General features: G+C 46.3%; 2 protein-coding genes and 1 long non-coding RNA gene across 17 annotated transcripts in view; 1 reads left to right on the top strand and 2 right to left on the bottom strand.

Moving 5' to 3' along the window:
• ZNF318 (zinc finger protein 318) overlaps positions 1–8374 on the bottom strand; it is a 26099-nt gene extending 17725 nt beyond the window's left edge. For all 3 annotated transcript variants that reach the window (XR_010830211.1, XR_010830212.1, XM_066993858.1), the window contains exons 1-2: positions 7892–8374; positions 2842–2987 (exon numbers count right to left, since the gene is read on the bottom strand). Coding sequence is in view for 1 of the 3 variants with exons in the window: in XM_066993858.1 (XP_066849959.1) it covers positions 2842–2987; positions 7892–8284 (539 nt within the window). In the remaining 2 variants the exon portion in view is untranslated. The remainder of the gene's footprint in view (positions 1–2841; positions 2988–7891) is intronic.
• Positions 8141–20401, top strand: part of ABCC10 (ATP binding cassette subfamily C member 10) — a 27892-nt gene continuing 15631 nt past the window's right edge. For 9 of the 13 annotated variants that reach the window (XR_010830216.1, XR_010830214.1, XR_010830213.1 and 6 more), the window contains exons 1-6: positions 14796–15257; positions 16223–17591; positions 18549–18776; positions 19054–19210; positions 19684–19823; positions 20273–20352. Coding sequence is in view for 9 of the 13 variants with exons in the window: in XM_066993862.1 (XP_066849963.1) it covers positions 15097–15257; positions 16223–17591; positions 18549–18776; positions 19054–19210; positions 19684–19823; positions 20273–20352 (2135 nt within the window). In the remaining 4 variants the exon portion in view is untranslated. Of the gene's footprint in view, positions 8279–8736; positions 8951–13332; positions 13559–14451; positions 14534–14795; positions 15258–16222; positions 17592–18548; positions 18777–19053; positions 19211–19683; positions 19824–20272; positions 20353–20401 lie in introns of those variants that run through there. The other 4 variants (XM_066993859.1, XM_048080101.2, XM_048080102.2 and 1 more) reach the window with 4 other exon arrangements.
• On the bottom strand, positions 11196–14314 carry LOC106029730 (uncharacterized). Its single transcript, XR_007169493.2, has 3 exons — positions 14100–14314; positions 11507–11564; positions 11196–11330 (listed from the first exon to the last, which is right to left on the bottom strand). It is a non-coding gene; the product is annotated as an uncharacterized lncRNA (long non-coding RNA).

Here is a 20401-nt window from a genome sequence, read left to right as displayed (position 1 = left end):
ACTGTAGGAGAAATACAAGGTGGTACCACTCTGACCATCTCAATTCCTTCCCCACCACAGAATCTATGAATTACTGGAATGTGTAGAATCAGGGAAGGAAAACAGACCACACACTATGTAGAGATGATGCCTTAAAGAAGCAAAATCGGTGTAAGGTAAGCTTGCTTTCTGGCATATTTATGTATTTATTTGTATACAAAGAAAGAGAAATAAACAGTGGTGTTCTGCTGTCAGCCACCAACAGGACTCCACCTTAAAAGTCTTTGAATAGGAAGTCAGACGAGCTGTTCATACTCAAGCCAGCTGTCACTCTTGATATTAAGCCAAAATCTGCTATTTCAGAGCACAGCTTAACGCTGACTTAGTCTCAGCAGTGATAAGGTCTAATCTTTAGCATTAACCCCAGATGAAAGAATTGGTGGGATGCTCTGTATAGCTTATGCCAGCTCAGATAGCAGTAGAATATCTTAAAAACACTGACAGAGACGGAAGACGAGGGGAGATAAGATAAATTCTTCACTTTGATAAAGTGAGATTCTTGGAGACAAAAAGAAAGGTTAATCTGTTGAAGCAGAAGACAGAAACTGCTCAAGCGACCTCAAAGTCACAGACCAGCTTCATTCAACAAGCTTACTTAAGACACATGCAGGAGGCCAGCTGCCTTAAAAACCTGGGGCAAATTCTTACAGATGTTTCAGGATGGACATGCACATGGACACACGCCTTGGGAAATTTACCCTGATGTCTAACCTTTGGAATTTTACTTCCTTTCTATGCTAATGAATCTTTCTACCATCCCAACATCCTGCAAATTACAGAGAATAATTTGTAAAAGTGATTGCTTCAAGTCTCTAAGTAGTTACCAAAACCAGCTGAGAATAACTAAATTCAGATTTATTTGTTCCAATTACTTCAAAATCCAAAGATTCTTCAAAAAACACTCTTTTAAAAATGAGAAGGAGAATGTACCATGTGTCCAGTAAGAATGTGACATGCCCAGTATTAAACTGAATGATTAACAGTAAGGGCCACTTTAAAGCCCCATGACAGATATAAAGTAAGTGTCCCAGCAACAGGGCAGCATCTCAGAAGGAAAAAATACATGATAAACAATATCCTTAACAACTAAACCAACTACAAACTGTGTTTTAAAACAACCAAAACGGTAAACAGTGAAGAAATCTGCAAGTTAGAACCAGTACCTACAGGTTTTAGGAAAAGCTAAGGGATGACACTTTAAGCTTCTGGACATTAGGTGCCACTCAGACAAGTGCTGGTAACACAAACAGATTGGACAAAGAAAAAAATCAAAAAGAAACAAAAAGTACACTTAACCACATGGAGTTCTTGCATACTTGAAGGTATATGGAAAGTCACTTAAAAACTGAGGTCTACATTGCCTCACTATCCCTTATTCTCATCCCAATTCATTTGTCATTCAGTCTTCTCTGGGATCTGTTCCAACTTTTTTTTGGCCTTTTTTACCTGTTACCATTTTTGTCCAGTCACAGAGATAAAGTAAAAGTTCTTCACCTATCAAAGAGGTAAAGATCCTCGCAGCAGTCATTTTCACTCTAATGTTAAAATAAACTCTGCTGTATGTGCTGTTACTTCTAGCCGTGAAGCATAACCACAAAACAGGTTATATACAAAACCTCACTGAAGAAAAAGAAGCAACGGGACAACCCCACTACCACCACCGTGTTCTTAATCTGCCAGAGCAGTACAGTGACAGTTCTTCTACATACCTTTTCCTGCTCGTTCCAACCACTGTACTCTCCCCAGGCATATGCACTCATCTTGTTCAGAAGACTGCAGGCTGCACAGGGGACTTACCAGTTGAACACTGACCTCAGAAGAATCGAGGTAAAGGCGTAAAAGTGACAGTACTGAAAACTAAACTCTCTTTTGGTTTTCCGCACCTGCTGAAACTTACCCTTACATTTCAGAAAGACAGGAAATTCACTTATTTTGCTCACTTCCCTCTTTTTCTTTATTTTTTGAACAGTTGGGGATATTTGCATCAAAAATGGACGTTAGAGACTTTTTTGTTCTGGATGCTTATACCCAACTGGAAATTACAATTTGGCTGCTCTGAAGCACAGACTACCCCTATCTTTAACTTTGCAATTCAAGATAAAGAAAACTATTTCATTTGCACAAAGTCTTCTCATTTTACTTCTGCAGCCAGATTATACCTGTTCTTCCACTGAAGGCAAATCAAGGGACCCTAAAAATTCTAATTTATTTTACTACTTATGAGATTGCCTGACTTCATTCACTTCCCCTCTGCAGAGTTTTTGAAGCCAAAATAATAAATTTCTTCAAGCTACACTAGGGCTCTCTTTTGGACTATTCTCAAAAATCAGGAAAGTACGTTATTCCCCCCCAAATAAATGAGGAAGTTGAAGCTTTGTGCTATCTGTAAACAACCTTCCTTTAAGCCAAACTAGGTAGGTTCGTAAGAAACAGGAGGCGGCTGAAGCTGTGAAATGTCAAATGAAGCAGTTCCTTCCTGGAAGATACTCCGAGCACTTTTAGTTTATACAGCTTCAAGAAGCAGTTGACAAAAATCAGAGCAGAAATATCTGTCTAGAGTTACTAGGAATGCAGGCAGTGACTTCTGTTTGGGAATTCCCTGTACCACAACTTGCTGGAGGCTTGGGAAGTACCGCAAGGAAGCTTCATTACGTGTTTACCCTATTACCCATGTTCCCCACGCATCCACTGTCAGTCCCTACTACATCCTGGGCTAATTAGGCATTTGGTCTCACCCAGTACAGCCATCCCCACGCTCTTACTGTTTCATACACTTGAATCCCCACCTGCGGAGGACCATACCTGTCACTCAGGTTATCAATTGGTGAGCCCAGTCTATCAGGCAGCCTCCTTCGCTCTGGTGTGCCAATGCAATACCGGTCATTACCAACAGTAATCCGCAAACTCTGTTCCAGTGAAGACTCAGAGCGGAGACTCGGTGAACGTCTCTGTAAATTGAAGAAAGAGTGCAAGCCCATCAATCAGGGAATTGTAATTTCAGCTACAGTAAGGCAAGTGACTCTGCTTTGCTTACCACGTGAGACTTGGGGTGCGTGGATCAACCAAAAAAAAAAACTAGAATATTTTTTCCAAATATCTCAATTGCCTATCATTACTAAAGAAAGGGGAGGATACTGAGTGCATTTAATTTCTCATTCCAGCTGCCAGCAACAAGCTTTATATTTACATTATCTAAAAGGGAAAATTTCAACTCAAAAATACCTTTAATAAGCTACCATTTTGGAAGGTGGAAAAACAGAGGAGTTAAAGAAGTCCCAGATTTGCTGCTGTGCTCCATTCTTTGTTAGAGCAGAAGCAGCTAAACAAACATTGCATAAAAACAGTGCCAGGAATTTCTTAATAAAAGCGTCTGGATTTCTGTCCCTTTCCAGCTCTAATAACAACATGAAGCAAGGTATAAAACAAGAGTAAACAAAGATTTTCCTAGCAGTGATGTTTTCAACAGTTTTCCTCGTCTCATGCTGCTTTCAGCTGATAAGCACAACCTAATACTAAAAATGTCAGTGACGGTAGAAACAGCTTCTACAACAGAATCCCCATTTTCATCACTGTTGGTAGAGCTAAACCAGAGTTAAGCTGTCCTGGAAAAAACTACAGCAGAGAACGCCTGAGCTAACTGTCTCTGCGCAGATCTTCATTTGGAGACATACCCAATACAGAAAACGGCATCACTGTTAGGTTATGCTTAATTAGGTATGCTTCGCCTCCTTTTAGAATTTGTCACTGAATTCCAGGAATGATCAAATTAAGCGGAGTTCCAGAAGAAGAAGGTGAGATTGGCTGAAGACAGAGAGGCTTGATTATTATTGTTTTTTAAACCAACATGATTTATATTCTGCTTAACAGGAAACAATGAACCAGCCTCAGTTCTGCCAAACCAGTCATGCGCTGCATATTGCTTTCAGAGCAGTAGCAAGCTGCAGGTGCACTACGTTGCCCGCACCCAGGCTGTCCACCCTGGGAAGAGGCAGCAGATTCAGTTCAATGCTCCAAGAGACCGAAAGAACAGCACATAACCTCCAACAAGAAAGCAGAATTCCCTCACAAATTTGCCTAACACAACTGACTCGGTACAAATCTGCACTAGAATTCATTGTGTGCATATCCCTGTTCCAAGGTGACGTCAAACTGATTTCTATATCTCTCTGTTAATCTGAATCCCATCATTTATCAGAACACGCTCTAATGACTTTTTAAAAGCAATCATTTTGTATTGCATAGTATTATCCTGGAGCAGTCGGGCTGAGATACAACACATACAAGGTGCACGCATCTCATACGAATGCTGAAGGCCAACACTGAACGCTGAAGGTTTAAGTTGAAGGCTCAAATGTGCCCAGTTTAACACTGAATTTGGAGGGCTGCCTGGAGAAGCGATTGCCTTGAAAGGCAACTGCTTGCCGTCAAGACTGTCAGCAAGTTGTGCACATACATTACAACCACCTCCGGGAACTGGAGACGGAAAAGTGATGATTAAACCTTAGAAGAAAATTCATGGCAAGAAAAGAAAATTGTTTACATTTAGATAGTTCGGGATATATATGACCACCATACAGATCACCCAGAGACAGCACTTAAGGTGATACATATTTGAACTTTGCATTTTTTTGTCTGAGTTTGAGAAATTCAAGTTTTAACAGCATTTGCATTTGGAGTGCCACTACTAGTCAATCCTACCCATGCTCTGTTCTGTGTTTTCTTCCCTTCCTATTCTGGCTCCCAAACAGCAGTTACCATTACTGTATAAACTCACAGGTTGCATACCAGCTCTTCATTTCTTCTTTCTCTGCCAACCCAAAACATCCCAGTCCTCCAATTTCAGCTAACTTTCTTACAAGAAAGTAAAGGAACTGACAAGAACTATAAAAAGAACGAGCACGCAGATCAGCAGTGACAAATACAAGCAGCATGAACGTTGATCAGCCTTGCAACAGCCAAACTCCCTCACCACGCAGCTCTGACCATTCTTTTCACCATTACACTTTGCAATACTTGCACCAAACTTTTTCTGACACTCCATGCTTTTCTAAATAACATGAAGTTTCCCCAGCTACTAAGAAACTTACACCATCCATAATCCTGATGTGCAATATACAGTCAACATCCCAGTTATACGTGAGAACAATAATACCTGGGGATTCCCCAGATACCCAGGGGAATGCACGCACTCCATCTCAACAATACAATGCCCAGAATCAAGAAAAGGGAGTAAGAATCTCAAAGGCTACTCCTTCCATATTCCAATTCATATGCAGGGACAGTAACTCAGAGCTTGTACTCAAAATTTTTCCACTTTTCAACCCTAACCCCTTATCCCATCAGTGTCTGCATTCCACGTCTTACATCTTCTGCTCTTATGCATACACTCCCCTCGTCCAAGTCCTCCTTCCTTACTGCAGCTTAAATCCTTCTTTCTGTCTTCTATCTCAATTCATCCCCTCTCAGTGACAGATCCAAGATGCCACCTATTAAAATGTTTGTGTAACTCCCCACTTTTCCTCACTTTATATCCTCAAACTTCTGGAGAGAGTGTTTTAAGTGGGATAGGTCTGAAAACTTTATTAAAACTTTACCAGATCATGTTGATCCCACGTATCTGCTGTTTACTTTGTTTTGATCACACTGAGTTCCACTGTTTGGAAAACAACTGCATAATCCCAGCTTTTACCTTTCTCTAATTAATGCTAATTTTGTAAAGAGTAGTTCTAAAAAATAAAATGAACTTGTACATGTACCTTATGCTTTATAACAGCATTTTAAAATAAGTACTAGTGATGGTTGAGCACCTTTTGGTGGACAAAACCTTCAATCGAAAAAATATACACAATATACAGTCTGAGAATTGCCTGCATTGGGCTTCAGTGTATGCCAGAGAATGCAAAATTCACGCTAAAGAGCTATATTAAATCATCCCACATTAACTCATCTTGTGCAAGCTGCTTCAGAGAGAAGGGTTTTCCCTTAATACAGTAACATTCTTGTAAACAATCAAAAAATCTATTTGGCTCAGCAGCTCAGCGCTAGCTAACTTACCAGAGCATAATTTCAAAGATTAGTAATTTTTCTATCCTTTTTCCCTGAAATTAGAATTGGTAGAAAAACACCAAGAATTTCTAACAATTTGCTGTGAAGACTACTGCAACTTGAGCCAGATGCGTGCAAAATAACACTGGAAGAATAGCGTTTGTCAAGAATAATGTTTGTGTAAAGTTGGGTTTTGCTCATTTGTTTGCTTGTTTTCTAAAGAAAGAGTGGGAGGCTGCAGATCAAAAAACCCTGGTTCAAATTTTTCCAAGTCTAAACCACCAACACATTTGGCATTAAAAGCTTTGTTACAGCCCGCAGAGGTTCACAACCTACCACGGATATAGTGAAATGACAGACTGGCTGCTGATGAAACCAATTTGAGAAAGTTCTGCTGTTGTATCCCAGTTTGTCATCCCTTCAATTGTGACCATGCCACTGTTCATCAAGCTACAATGTAAACTGACATGAACCATATTAAAAATCCATTATATTAAAAAATTAATTATTTTCAACCGGGATCTTCTTAGCAATGCAATTTGCAAGGGTACTCCTCTCCCCCCCCTTCGCAATTTATAGGACTGGGATAACAGCGAACAGCAGCCTAAAAACAAAAGGCCAGGGGCAAAGCTTCTCAGCCCGGCTTAACTGTCAAATACAACATTATCTCCCATTCCATCAGGATAGATTACCTTCAAGTAACAAACAGCGCCCACCAATAACTGAATTTTAACTCCACTACAATCACCTGGGATCTCTTCTATGGCTACAACTCCAAGAACCTGTACCACCACCAAAAAAGGGCAATCCCATTCTCTTTTGGGGTCCTACCATGCAACGAATCACAGCAGGCCACAAATTTTTGTTGAATTAACTTTCAGCCAAATCAGTCCCTCAAATCAGCTCACCTCGCAACTTCACAATTACAAGTGTGAGTGCAAGGGAATGGGCTGACTATACTGCGGAGCGAGAGGAGAAACTGAGCGTACCGTTCCTTTTACCCGTACACATGCTGGATTAAGTGACCGTGGAACCACCGCCTAAAATATCACGGTACAACAATCTCTTCTTTCAGTGCAATAGAAACACACAGTGAAACTACTACTTACCACCGGTAACAGTGACTGGAAAGACGATCGCTGCACCAAAGAATGACAACAAAAAGCCTAAGTAACTGAATGCTGTTTGCTTAAAAAAAAAAAAGTACAAAAAGTACGGCTGTGCACTTTTGTTTAGTAAAAAGGTGTTGGCACCCAAGGTGGTATGACCTGAGATGCAAACCCCCAGTTTCACATGTCCAAATCAGATTTTTGTCAGACTGAGTAAGAAGCCCTGAACACCTTGTGCACAGTTGCAACTACAAAGCAGCACCTACCAAAGAATAACTCTCGAGATAAAGATCTGTAACAGAGCCTCCTTCGTACGCTCAGAGGAGCAGGAAGAGCTCCGAGAAAATGCTCATTCAACATCTTGTTAAAAAGTTACCCTCCTGTAAATTAAACTGTGTTTATACAACACACAACGGTGCCGGGCGGAGGAAAGAGGCTGGCTGCATCCTTCCCCTTGGCAAACGATAGCATCTTCTCTCAGGCTTATCTAAAATGGCCCTGGCTGTTCCAGAGAAATAAAAATATAACGGGAAGAGCGCGCTGCCTCGAAGGGAAGCAACCGGGCTCTCTGAGAAGCGGGGGGTCCCGCACGGGGAGGGAGAGGCCCCGGTGCCGGGCGCGGCCTCCCCGCGGCCTGACAGCCGGCCCGCACCGGGCAGCGGCCCCGGGGGCCCGGCGGGGCTCACGGCGCTACTCACCCGGCCGCTGCCGTCTCCGTGCTCGCTCCCCCGGCGGCCCCCCCGGCCGCCCCCGGGGCCCCCCGCTCCTCCCGGCGGCGACGGCAACCTCCGGCTGCGGTGCGGCGAAGGGGAGCGGCGGGAGGCGCCGCGGTGGCCCGACGGCGAGCGGTGGCGGCGAGGCGGCGGCGGCGGCGGCGGCGGCGGGGGACGGGGCGAAGCGCAGCGCGGCGGAGAAGCGGCGGCGGAGGCGGCGGCGGGAGGCGGAGGCGGCGGGGGAGGCCGGCCGCGGCCCGGCCCCGGCCCCGATGTGCCGGAGCGGGAGGCGCGGGGCCCCGCCGAGCCGCTCTCCTTCAGCCGGTGCGAGGAAGACGAGGACGACGGCCCGGAGCGGCCGCTGCCGGAGCGGTACATGATGGCGGCGGCGCGGGGGTCCCAGCGGCCTGCGCGGGCGCCCCGGCTCCCCTGACCCGTCCCCCCCCCCCCCCCTCCGCCGCCGCCAACCCCCCCCCGCCCCGCGGCGGGGGCACCCGCCCCCCCCCCGCGCGCGCGTGCGCGCCGCCGGCTGCCCCGGGCGCGCTCCCGAGCCCGGCAGCCCCGAGTGGCGGGGGCGGGGGGGGGGCGGGGTGAGCCCCGGGAGGGGCGGGGGGGAGGGAGGGGGGAGGCGGGGACGGCCGCACAAAATGGCGGGCGCCGGGCGGCGGTCACGTGGGCGGGGCGGGCTGTGGCATGGCGGGCGGCTGGTGAGGGGCGCTGCGCCCTCCCCGGGGGATGCGCTCGGGCGGCTGCCGCGTCCTGTTTGCCGCCGCTCCGGGGCGATGCCTCCTTCCCCCGAGGCCGCCGGTCCCAGGGGCCGGGGAGCGGCTGGTGGAGGAGGGGAGGGGGCTGTGGGGAGCCTTGGTAGCGCCTGGCACTAGGCAAGAGGCAAAGGGGGTTGGTGCTTCCTCCCTGCTGTGGGGCTGTTTGTCCGCTTTGGGGCTGCTGAGCCTTCACTTCGGTACATTTCTGAAGGACTGGGAAGGAATTGGCTTGTGCCTCCTCACCTGGGCACCTGCTATTGTCCGTGGTCAGTGCGGGCATGTAAGTGTGGCTGTTTTGATGCTTGCTTGTAAGTGAAGCATGAAGTGTTCCTCCTGTTTCTTGCTACTGTGAGGAGGAAGAGTATTTTTGAATAACTGGGATGGGCTTGCAGCTAGACAACAGGCTGTACTGATCAGGTGTAGTAAAATACAATTTCCTCTTTGAATGTAGAGAAATGAAGGTTCCATAAAAAAATCCACTTCCCAAATTCATGAGCCTTTATATCTTGGTTAGGAACTAGAAGAAGCTTCATCTGTTAAACTTTTTTTTCCTTAATATATAAATGTCACTTTCCTCACTGGTGGTGAGGCATTGGAGCAGGTTGCCCAGGGAATCTCTGGATGCCCCCATCCCTGAAGGTGTTCAAAACCAGGTTAGGTGAGGCCATGAGTAACCTGACCTAGTGGGTGGCAACCCTGCCTATGGCAAGGGGGTTGAAACTAGCTGATCTTTAAGGTCCTTCCAACCCAAGCTGTTCTATGGTGTCATGAGCCCCTGTATTTGAAGACCTAGTCACTTTTGGTAGACTTGGGGGAGGGGGTTATCCTTGTTTTTTTGGGAATGTATTTGCTAGAACATAACACACTATTTGAAGCATGCTACTTAAAGCAGCAGTAAGAAACATCAGGTTTATGGGTGGGGGTCTGTCTGGTAATATAACAAGGTATTTCTGCTGGAAGTGGTTAGGTACAACTGCATGCTAAAAGTAACTGCCCCACCTTGACATTTTCTGAGTGAGTGCACCACTACACAGGCTCAGGAAATATGCTCAGCTATTCCAGTCATCAAAATAGGCAGAAGATATATAAAGACTATCTTATTTTCCGTTACCATTGTCTACTCTTCCCCCTTCTCTCCTGTGGTTGTTAATGTTCATCAGTGACCTTAATTGAATTACAAGTATCCTGGGATATAAATTTCATGTTTGAAGTGCACAGTGTTCTGCAGATCTGTTTCTGGTGTATGGAAAATGTAACGATAGTGGAGGCGATTAATACTGAACCTTTTCCAGCTAAGTACCCCAGGCAGCAGAGATGGTAACAGTTGGATAGGCACAGGGTTGTGCTTTATGAGAACTACAAAACTGATGTGTCTCTGGGGGTTTCTCCTCTAGTTTTATATCATAAATGGCACCCAAACAGTTTCTTACTATAAGGAATATATATTAGCACAGGTGTATTCAGATTTTTTATTAAAAGAAATGGCATATTTTTTGTGCCTCAGTGTCTATGTCAGGTACTCAGTTTCAATGACTGAAATAAGTAAAAACAGCCTTAAAAAGGGGGAAAATTGATTCATTTGGCTTTGGATGCCTTTTCTGTTATGTTGCTTTCCTTAATCCATTAGTGAGTAACACTGGTGGTTGAGGGACAGTTGGACCAGATGATCTTAGAGGTCTTTTCCAACCTTTATGATTCTATGAAAAAATGTTAAACCAATTTGATTTCAAAACAGTCAAAGGTAAAAAGCTGTAAAACCAGGAAAACCACTAAGTTGTTTTTTCTTTTTCATGTTGGGTTCTATATAAAGTTAGGCATATAGTATCTAATGTCTTTGCAAAGTTCTAGAACATCTAAATATTAACTTTCTTTTGGCCTTGTATCCAAAGGAGGTGTAAAGGAGGTGTCCTGGTGGCTTATGGTGAGAGATTTAAGTGGTGCTTGGAAAGTGAAGGAATCCAGATGCCACTAACAGATCAGAAAGTTCACTAAAACTTCACTATGTGTCAGCAAGTAAACTGGAGGAGGGAAGAATGGAAAAAAGAAGCAAAGAGCGTATGTGCTATAGTGTGCTTTTTTTTTAAATAAGGTCAGAAGATAAAAATTCCATTTGTTGGCAAAACATACTTGACTGACTACTGTTCATTAGCATTTTGTAGCACCCTCTTATCTTACTGAACATCACTTTACAACTATTAGACTCATTCTGTACTTGCTATAGTGTCCTTTTTCAGTCATGCCTTACTGAATCAAGTTTTTAACGAACTGAGCACTCACAGTAGAATTCAGTTAAATTAATACTAAGATTAGCACTAAAATTTGTGCCCAATGGCATAGAGGAAACTGAGGGTTCTCATCTCTTTGCAATAAAAAGTGCTATAGTCTGATCCAGGATTTGAAAAAATGAGTCAAGGTCCTCACCTGCTTCGTAGAGTTTTGTAATACTCATGCAACTGATGGTCCAGACTCTCATCGGACAAAGGAGGTGCCAGTCAGTCTGCTCTGCTACCAGTTCATCTCCCAAACTGCTCTTTGGAATTCCAAAACTCATCAGAGGAGGTCAGAGGAACTTGCAATTAGCTGCTGCTTGGAGCTGCTTAGCTAATTGGATGCTGAGGGCAAAGTTGGGGTAATAAGGTGCCTCTGAATTCTTGTTTGGCCTCAAGGAAGAAAGTCACAGGAGCAAAAGGCATTGAGAAATAGAAGAACAGAATAAGAAAAGTTAGCAGTAGCTCTATATGAACAAGTAAACAGTAATCAGATCTAATGTTAATTCAGGTTAATTTGAGGTTAAAAAAATAGTATAGAGAAAAACATGTCAATTACAATCTTTTACCTTCGTACATCTAAGTCAAGAATATATCCAGTGGTGTGAGGCAGCCATGCAGCACTACCTGTAATGTTAAAATGCTGGGTTACTAGTAAGAAGACAGGCAATTCCTGTGTTTTTGTGATAAAATGAGTAATCTTGTGAGAAAGTGCAGTGTAAGATTCTCCTCTCTATTTTGAACTTTGCTTTTTCTTTTTTTTTCCCCCCATGGAAAGCAGTGTGAAAAATGTATGTTGTCTTCAGGTCCAGGCAAAGCAGCCCATTCATGAAAAATTTTGGGCTGAGCCAAGTAATCAAGCCATTCTTGGTCATGATGTCATGGAATTTGAGGATGGTTCAACTGATAGGAGAGCCCTGGCTGCAGGCACAGAAAATGCATCCAAATAGACAATTGCTTTCAGAGATTTTACATCTATAATTACAAGGTTGATATTTCTGAATTTAAGGCTTGTCTAGACTGGCTTCTGTTTCAATTCAATATTTACTTTTAGCTGGGAAGTGGAACGGGCATGGAGCCTACACTCCTTCTCTGACTCCCCAGTCCTGGGAGGGGTATTAAGTAATCTGTTACAAAATAAATTCATAAGAGAAGTGGGGGACAATCTCCCTTTTGCCAGATTGCTTTTCCTCACTGTAGATATTTCAGTCTAGACTGTTGAAAAACTCTAGCCAATAGACGATGAGTAAAACCTGACCTGTGTTGGACTGTGGGGGTGGATTAAATCAAACCTGGTGTGTTTTTTGTTTTTCCATTTGAATGCTCTGATTCTTTGATAAATATCAGGTGCATGATTATTTATAGTATGCAAGGTACTTTGTAACTAATACACCCACAAGCCTGTATTTCATATGACACATCTTAAATCAGTCAAATACGTAGCAGTAAATGTCACAGGCAGCAATATTCGGGAAGAGAGGAAATAGCCGACAGGAAGCATGAAAATAAGGAATGTTTTAAATGCTGGCCTTGCTCATATTTAGGCAGAACAGGCACCAGTGATTTCAGATCAGTTAGGGTGGATTAATATTCTCAGTGGCACATGAAAGCTGTCCATCTTTCAGTCCATGTAGGGAAATTCATGGTTTTGAAGATTAAAAGAGAGGTTAGGAGAGATGAGCAAGCAGAAGCAGCACACAAAATGAGAATGCCAGAATACAATGTGGTTGAAATGAAGAACTCTTGAGAGTGATTAATTCAAGGGAGAGGGGATGTTCTTTGTCCTGATATCTGAGAACTTCTTTGGTTTCTTACAGAATCAGGGGGAGGCTTTTTTTTTTCCCCATTTGGAATGAAATAAAATACTGGAACGACGAAATCTGAAAGCTTCACTTCTGTGCAGCTCATGCTCCATCCTCATATCTGAACTGTCTTAAGAAATTGCTGTCTTAAGAACTTGCTCCTTTCATTTTTTGAAGGGAAACTTCCTTGAGTGTAAAGAACATAATACTTACTATCAAGGCCTCTACAGGAAAGTTTATTCTAGAAACCTTTGAATAGCCTGTGGGAGAAGGACCAGATGATCTAAATGCTCCTAGTATACAGATCAGTAGCTTACTTGAACACAAAAAGGCAGCTTTACAACTCTGACACACAAGTGAAGATTACTTTCAGGACTCTGAGAAATCAGAATCCTCAAAGACAACAATTAAACAAGGATACATATATATAGATTTAGGAAAACAGCACGAAGGTTGACCTGCACAGAAATTCTGACCCCTCTTCAGGTTCATATATTGTAAGGCAATAAGGACTCTCAGTAACTAATAACACAGTGAATGTTTCCTTCTTGTTCCTCTTTATAGTACAGTCTTCACACCAATTAGGTTTCTGTGCAGGACTCTGAGAACAGGAGTAGTATGTCTTCAGTCTCCACCTGAAAGCTGACTTTCTGATATGATGGTCCCCAGTCCTGAAAATCTGTGGAGAAGATGGAGAACTGACAAAGCTTGACCAAAAGAAAAAGACCTTTTCTCACATGGCAAGAACGAAATCAGAGAAGAGCAGCCTGGTGTGGAAGGAGTCTCTGAACTTGTGTGGGATTCTTGTAGGGATGGCAGGTGCCCTGACAGGTCTTCCCATACTTTCTCCTGCTTCATAAGCTCACAGCAAAAGCCTTTTGGTGGTGCCAGCTGCTTACTACTATGCCTTTCTATCCTGCTTCTTTGAAGGAAACCATGATTAGAGGGTACTGTGGCCTCCAAGCATTTGCTCTTGCCTCTGACCAGATTGTTGTGTCTTCCTAGACAGGAATGTCACTGACACTTTGCTTTTTTGGCACCCTGCTGATAACACTTCCAGGCTCTGAGAATGCTTTATTGTCCCTCTGAAGAGCTGTGTGTTGAAAGTAAAATTTTGCTACCTGTGATGAATTACTCACAGGGATACACTAATTTTCCCTGGCAAGAGAGATTACTGAGGGAGGGTTTGGGAAAAATGAATTACCCAGAGCACCTGCCATAAAATCACCAGTAGCAGCTACAATTGCCAGGATGTGTGCCGAGTTTACTGCATACACTTATTGTATAACAATTTGGAGGGGTTAGGGCTGGATGTTTTCTGATGTTATTGCCTCAGACGGGAAGCTGAGCATTTACTCACCTGATAATGCAACATACTCTTGCGATGAAGGCTGAGTCTCATATTCTGTGATGCCACTTGCATGTGTTATGTTCCAGACATAGTCACTGAGCACAAGATGGGTAAAACCAAGTAGATTTTTTTTTTTTTTTTCCAGCTTGCGTTGTTCAGATGACTGTATTAGGTTAACATAATGATCTCTTCTGACTTTATCTGGCTATTACTACGTTAGGAGAGCTCCGCAACTTCGGCTATACTGAACTATGGTTGGCAGAGCGCTCTTGTAGCGGTACCGTGGGCCACAAGCGACGAATGCTATGCCCTTAAAAGCAGTTATTTATTTATTTATTTATTAATTACTCATTTATGAGCCCAGCTACCGCTGCCAGGCCGCCGCCAGGGGGGGCGCGGGGCGGCCTGGGCCTGGCCGGGCCGTGTCGTGTCGGGGGGCAGAGGTTGGAGCCGGAGCGGGCCGCAGGGCCGGGGCCTCGCCAGGGCTCCCGGCCCCGGGGGCGGCGGGGCGCGGGCATGGAGGGCTCGGCCGGGCCGGGGCGGGCGGTGCGGGCGGGCCGGGGGTGCTGCAGGGCCGCCAGTGCCGCTGCTGGCCCGGCCCGGCGTGAGTCCCTGTGAAGACGTGGAGGGGTGTGAGCGATAGGGGCTTGTGTGCGCAGCTCGCTGTGTTTTGCTGAGGGGCGCGGGCGGGTGGGTGCTTCCCGAGGTGATTTCAGAGGGCGAGCTGGCCGTGAAACCCTCGGCCTGGGAGCGAGCTGGAAGTCTCAGATCGCCAGAGCAGCGGGGTGACCTGAGGAGAGCGCGTAACTTGAGCTGGGGCTCGATCAGTGCGCAGAGGAGATGATAAGACAGCAGGCGTGCGATAGCCCAGCCTGGCCTGCGCGCCCCAGGAACTTGTTTCTAGTCCTAGGTTCATTTCGTGTCACAGTCCGCCCCGGCTGGGGCTGTGCTTGGCCCGTGCCTCACGCTCCTTTCACTTTCCTACCCTAGGAGCTCCCAGTAAGAGATGGAGAACATCCTGACAGGCTTGTGTGGCACCGGCCCGGAAGATCCGCTCCCGCTGTGGGTCCGTGGCAGCGTTGGGCATTGCTTTAATCAGCTGACGTTAAATGCGATTCCTCATGCGATCCTTGCAGCGGTCAGTGCCTGCTTCCTTGGCACTCCCAGGTATGACAACTAACTCGTCTAGCTCTTGATTATTGTGCAGGGCTGGAGGCGGGGTGGAAAGGCTGGAAATTAGCTCTCTCTGTAATGTACTGAGTATGTCCTTAGAGAACAACATGATATTGCAATGCTATTACATTTGTCAGCATCTGTCCTAATTCAGAGTACTGTGTCCAGCTCTGGTCCCTCCACTGCAGAAAGGAATCCAGAGAAAATAGAGAGGATACTGAGGAAAAAAAAAAAAGAAAAACAGAAAATAAGCGAAAAGAATTTCAGTGAATGGGGATTGGGAAAACTGGGGGTCTTGCAGGAGAGTATGTAAATCCAAGGTGGCATGGAAGATATACATGAGGTAATAAGTGGTTCAGAGAAACAAAAAAGTTTTCCTGTTTACTCTCTTGAATTTGTAAACATGACAATGTTGAAAGGCCGCAAATGATAATGAAGCAAGTGATAATGAAATCTCTTGTTGGGCAATAGATAATGGACTTTACTTAAACAGCATCACTGAAACCAGGAGTGAGAAAAAAAATCTTTCTGGAGAAAATATCACAAAGATGAGAGAAATCAAGGATTAGAAATGTGACAAAGAATTTGATCATCAAAATGTTAAATATACTTTTCTGTTAATCTTCAAGGGCTGGAGTCTGATTTGACCACAACATATCACAGTTGCAAACAAATTTATGTAGATAAAGGCTATTCACGGTATCTGAATCTCTGGTGTTGATTTTTTACTGGACTTTATTGACCTGCTCTAGTTTAGCAACACCTACGGTCTGAAAAGATTACAAATCTAGGGAGGGGAATACAAAGGTTACAAATTGGGAAGTGAATACAAAGAAATTAATTAAGAATGAACAGATAGAGGGGAAGAGGGGGGAAAGAAAATAGAGTGTTGACTCTCCTTGTCATGAGATGTGATGGAATACCAACTGTGAAGTTTTTTCTGCTCTTTCTCCCTCTAGATCTGGCTCTGGGGTGCCTCGCCGGCCAGGCTGGAGATGCAGAATTGCTGCTTCTTTTACACTCACTGGCCTGTTCCTCGCTGATATAATCCCAGCCACAATTTCTCAGCAGGAGCTGGGCCCTGTCTACCTGGAAGTGCTGGCCAGTGGCATCGCCGCACTGACGTGGCTCACTCACGGCGTCGCTCTGCTCATGCTCTGCAGGTCCATTCATGGCTCTACCAGGGGCCCTGCAGCCCTGGCTCTCCTCACTCTCTTACCCCTACCTTCTCTCATCATCACGCTGGTCTGGTACTGCCAAAGGGGGACAGCTTGGTCCCCTGCCCACCCTGCTGTCTCCTCCAGGTTCACCATTCTCTGTCTGCAGCTGGCATCTCTGCTAGTGTATGTGATTAGCTACCTCTTACCCACCACGGAAAGGCACGAATTCCTCTCCATCAATAGCTCCTGGCAGCAAGACCAGCTCATCTCAGAGCCAGGCACCTCCCTGTCGGGTCAGCAGCGAGTGGCAGAAGATGGGGAGAGCTGGCTCTCATGCTTCTTTTATGCTTGGATGAACCCTCTTATGGAACGTGGCTATCAGTGGAAGCTGAACCAGCCGCAGGATGTCTATCTACTTCCTCGCCAGCTCCAGGCTGCCAGGGTTTGTGATCGGTTCTATGCCTGCTGGCAGAAGAAGGCAGCTCTGCACCAAGTAGAGGAGGAGACAGTGTCTCTTACTAGCCCAATCATTGCTGCAGGCGACGGGAGTAGCGATGTCCGGGACAGCTTGCACCGTGCCCAGGAGCCTGTGAGACTCTTCTCAGTGCTTCATGCGGTCTTTGGGCTTCGTTTCTACTTGCTGGGACTTCTCAAGCTGGCCGGCAGCCTGCTCAGTTTCTCGGGCCCTCTGCTCCTGAACCTGCTGGTGAACTTCATGGAGTCGCGGCAGGAGCCCCTGAGCCATGGGGTGCTCTATGCGCTGGGGCTCTTTGCTGGCTCCTTCGTGGGTGCTCTCCTGCGCAACCAGTTCAGCTACGAGGTGAACAAGATGACGCTGATGGTCCGGGCTGCCGTCATCTCTGCCATCTACCGCAAGGCCCTGCGTGTTGGCAGCACCAGACTTTCCCGCTTCACCGTGGGTGAAATCGTCAACTTCATGAGCACGGACGCCAGTAGGTTGGTCAACTTCTGCCTCAGCTTCCATGAGGTGTGGAGCCTGCCCTTCCAGTTTGCCATTACTCTTTACCTGCTCTACCAGCAAGTAGGCGTAGCCTTTCTGGGAGGCCTGGCCTTGGCACTGCTGCTTGTGCCCATCAACAAGGTCATAGCCAACCGCATCATGATGAGCAACAAGGAGATGCTGCAGCACAAGGACGCACGGGTCAAGGTGAGGGGCAGCTGCTAGCTCTCTGAATTTGTTATGGTATTCTCTGCCCATTTGTCTCTGGAACATTGGCTTTTTGGCCCCTTGTGGTGAATCCCAAGTGGGTGAACAACTGTTGGGAAAAGTGCTAGAGGGGGCGCACGTGTAAGTGGTTCAAAAGTATTTCAGGGTGAGGCATGTTCACCACCTGCAAGATAGCAAACCTCTAATGTTTGTCTTGCCCCCTGGGCAAATAAAAGTTCCCTTGCAGGTTCCTTTTCCATGTGTAACAGTTAACGTGGGTCTCCTGATTGCTTCCTTTAGAGATGCTTCTGTTCTGTTACTCGAGTAATGCTATCAGTGGTGAGGTGTCTTGCAGCCTGGACAAACGCAACAATCATGGATGTAGTGGTTTTATTTCGCTCCAGCTTTGCACCCTCAGTCAGCTCTTCCACAGCTGTTTGGAGCTTTTGAAATATTTATCTTCCTAACAGAAGGTGCATCTAGTTGTACGGGATGTGCTGGACCTTCTCCAGCTATTGCAAGACTGGTTTGCTAAGTGAACTCTTTCTGGTTTTCTTTCATGTCAGGCACAAGCACATCTCAGCTGGCTCTGCACATGCTGACCTGAGAGCAGGAGCGAGAGGGGAGCATACTACAGGGATGCCTGAGCTGCTGGATGTGAGCCAGCTTGGCTCAGGACACAGGCTAGCTGTGAAGTTGTGTCGTGTTTTGCCTTTTCCTGAACCTCTCACAGCATAGGTAGCTGAGCAAGCTGCTGTGGAACGAGAAGGGGCAAAGTTCTCAGGAGCTGCCACTTGAGTTTATGCATCTGTTAGCAATAAATGGCTCCTAGTATCTCTAGCCTGGCCCTTAGCAGGAGGCAGCTGCAAACCTGGGCCCAGCCCAGATGCCTCGCTGGCATTTGGTGTGTTGGGCAGCCACTGGTTACTAGATGTGATTTTTCCCCTTTGCCTGCAGCTAATGACCGAGTTCCTAAGAGGCATTCGTGTGATCAAGTTTTATGCGTGGGAGAAGCACTTCAGCACCAGGATAAATGCCTGCCGGGCTAAAGAGCTGCAGAAGTTGCGAGCCATCAAGTACTTGGATGCCGTGTGCGTGTACCTGTGGGCAGCGCTGCCTGTTGTTGTCTCCATTGTCATCTTCATCACCTATGTTCTGTTGGGTCACCAGCTCACTGCCACAAAGGTGAGTGAAGGAGGAAATCCCAAGTGACAGCACTGCTCACTGGGGGTAGCAGGGAGAGCTCTAAGTCAGATACCTCAGAGCTCTAACTAGGAGACGAGGTAGAGTAACTAGGAGAGCCTAGTTAGAGCCCTGAGGCATCTCCTCTGTGCAATGAACACATCCTGTATCTATCTCCCTGCAGCTCTTCAGGCTCTCATTGGTGAAGCTGTTTGAAGAGCACGAGATGCCAGGGAAGTACAGCCTCCGATTTATGTTTCTTCCCTTACTTGTGCTGCAGGTCTTCACAGCGTTGGCCCTTGTAGGGATGCTCATTCTCCCCCTCAACAGCTTCCCATGGGTGTTGAATGGGACCTTGGAAGCCAAAGTTTCCCTGGATCGAATCCAGCGTTTCCTTGAACTTGAGGACCAGGACCTGGAAGCTTATTACGCCCTAGGTAATGGGGGAGGATGCTGCTGGGCTTGGGACTCTGGGCAGGAGATGTTTGCAGCAGAGAGCATTCCTCTTTACCAAATGTAGGCCATTGCTTGTCCCTAAAGAGCCCCATCATTAGCGTGCCTCTAGAACGAGCTGCTCCCTCCCCTGTGCAAAGGTTTGCCAATGATGCCTTCAACAACCTCAGCTTGGCCTGACAGAAAGGTTTGGGTGTGTGCCCTCTCCTAAACCATCGCTGCTCCCTTTCTCTCCTTCCCTGCCGTTTACCAGCTCCCTTTCACCTTCAACAATAAGAAAACCAGGTTATCCTTACAGTGTCTCCCTGAGAGTGTCTCATTCTGGGGTTGGTCCAGAGCATCCTGGCTGTGCCCTCTCCCTGCCTCTTCCATTTGGGAACAAAACTGATAGTATTTGTTATGTCAGGTCCCTGTCATTCTCTGTCCTTCTCGTTGTAGTGTTGTTTTTCCCTTGCAGGTAGCCCTTCAGGTACAGCTTCTGCCATAGAGATGCGAGGTGCAGATTTTTCATGGGCACCAGTCAAAGAAGACAGCACCAGCCAGCCCTTATCCACAGGCACTCTGCAATTGCACATCGAGAACCTCTCAGTGAGAAAGGTGAGCAGGAATGCAAGAGGAAAAATGGCACTAGAGGAGCCGGGGTGACGTGTTTTCTTGGTCTTATGAGCCGTATATCAAGATCTTTTCTTCGTCCAGAGGCACAGGACACATACCACATCTCTCAGAGCTGAAATAGGCTGGGGGAGTTCAGGCGCGGCTCACAGATGGCAAAGAACTCCCTCTACTTTCCACAGCTGCTGCAGGCGAGGATTAAGCTGGGCACACATCTGGGCTCCAGAGTAACTTGGTTGTTAACTCTCCTTGCAGACTTGTGTCCTGCCATATCAGGGATCCGGTTTATGCCGCAGCTGTGCTGAGCTCTGCAGCTGTACTTGTGAGACAGTCCTAGCTTAGGACAGCTCTCAGCTTTCTTACAGGCTCAAGAAACCTGGCAAAACCGGCGTGCATTAGCTCACCAGGTTGCTCCTTTTCATTTCCCTTTACAGGGGATGCTCTTGGGAGTTGTTGGCAAGGTCGGCTCTGGCAAGAGTTCTTTGCTTGCAGCCATCACTGGAGAGCTCATTAAGTAAGTAACCCAAAGACTTCTCCCTGCCTTCTCCCTCCATGCCACAGCA

Source organism: Anser cygnoides, chromosome 3 (assembly GCF_040182565.1).
Source record: "Anser cygnoides isolate HZ-2024a breed goose chromosome 3, Taihu_goose_T2T_genome, whole genome shotgun sequence".
Taxonomy (NCBI): domain Eukaryota; kingdom Metazoa; phylum Chordata; class Aves; order Anseriformes; family Anatidae; genus Anser; species Anser cygnoides.
Note: the sequence above shows the minus strand (reverse complement) of the source record. Positions and strands in the feature narration are given on the sequence as shown.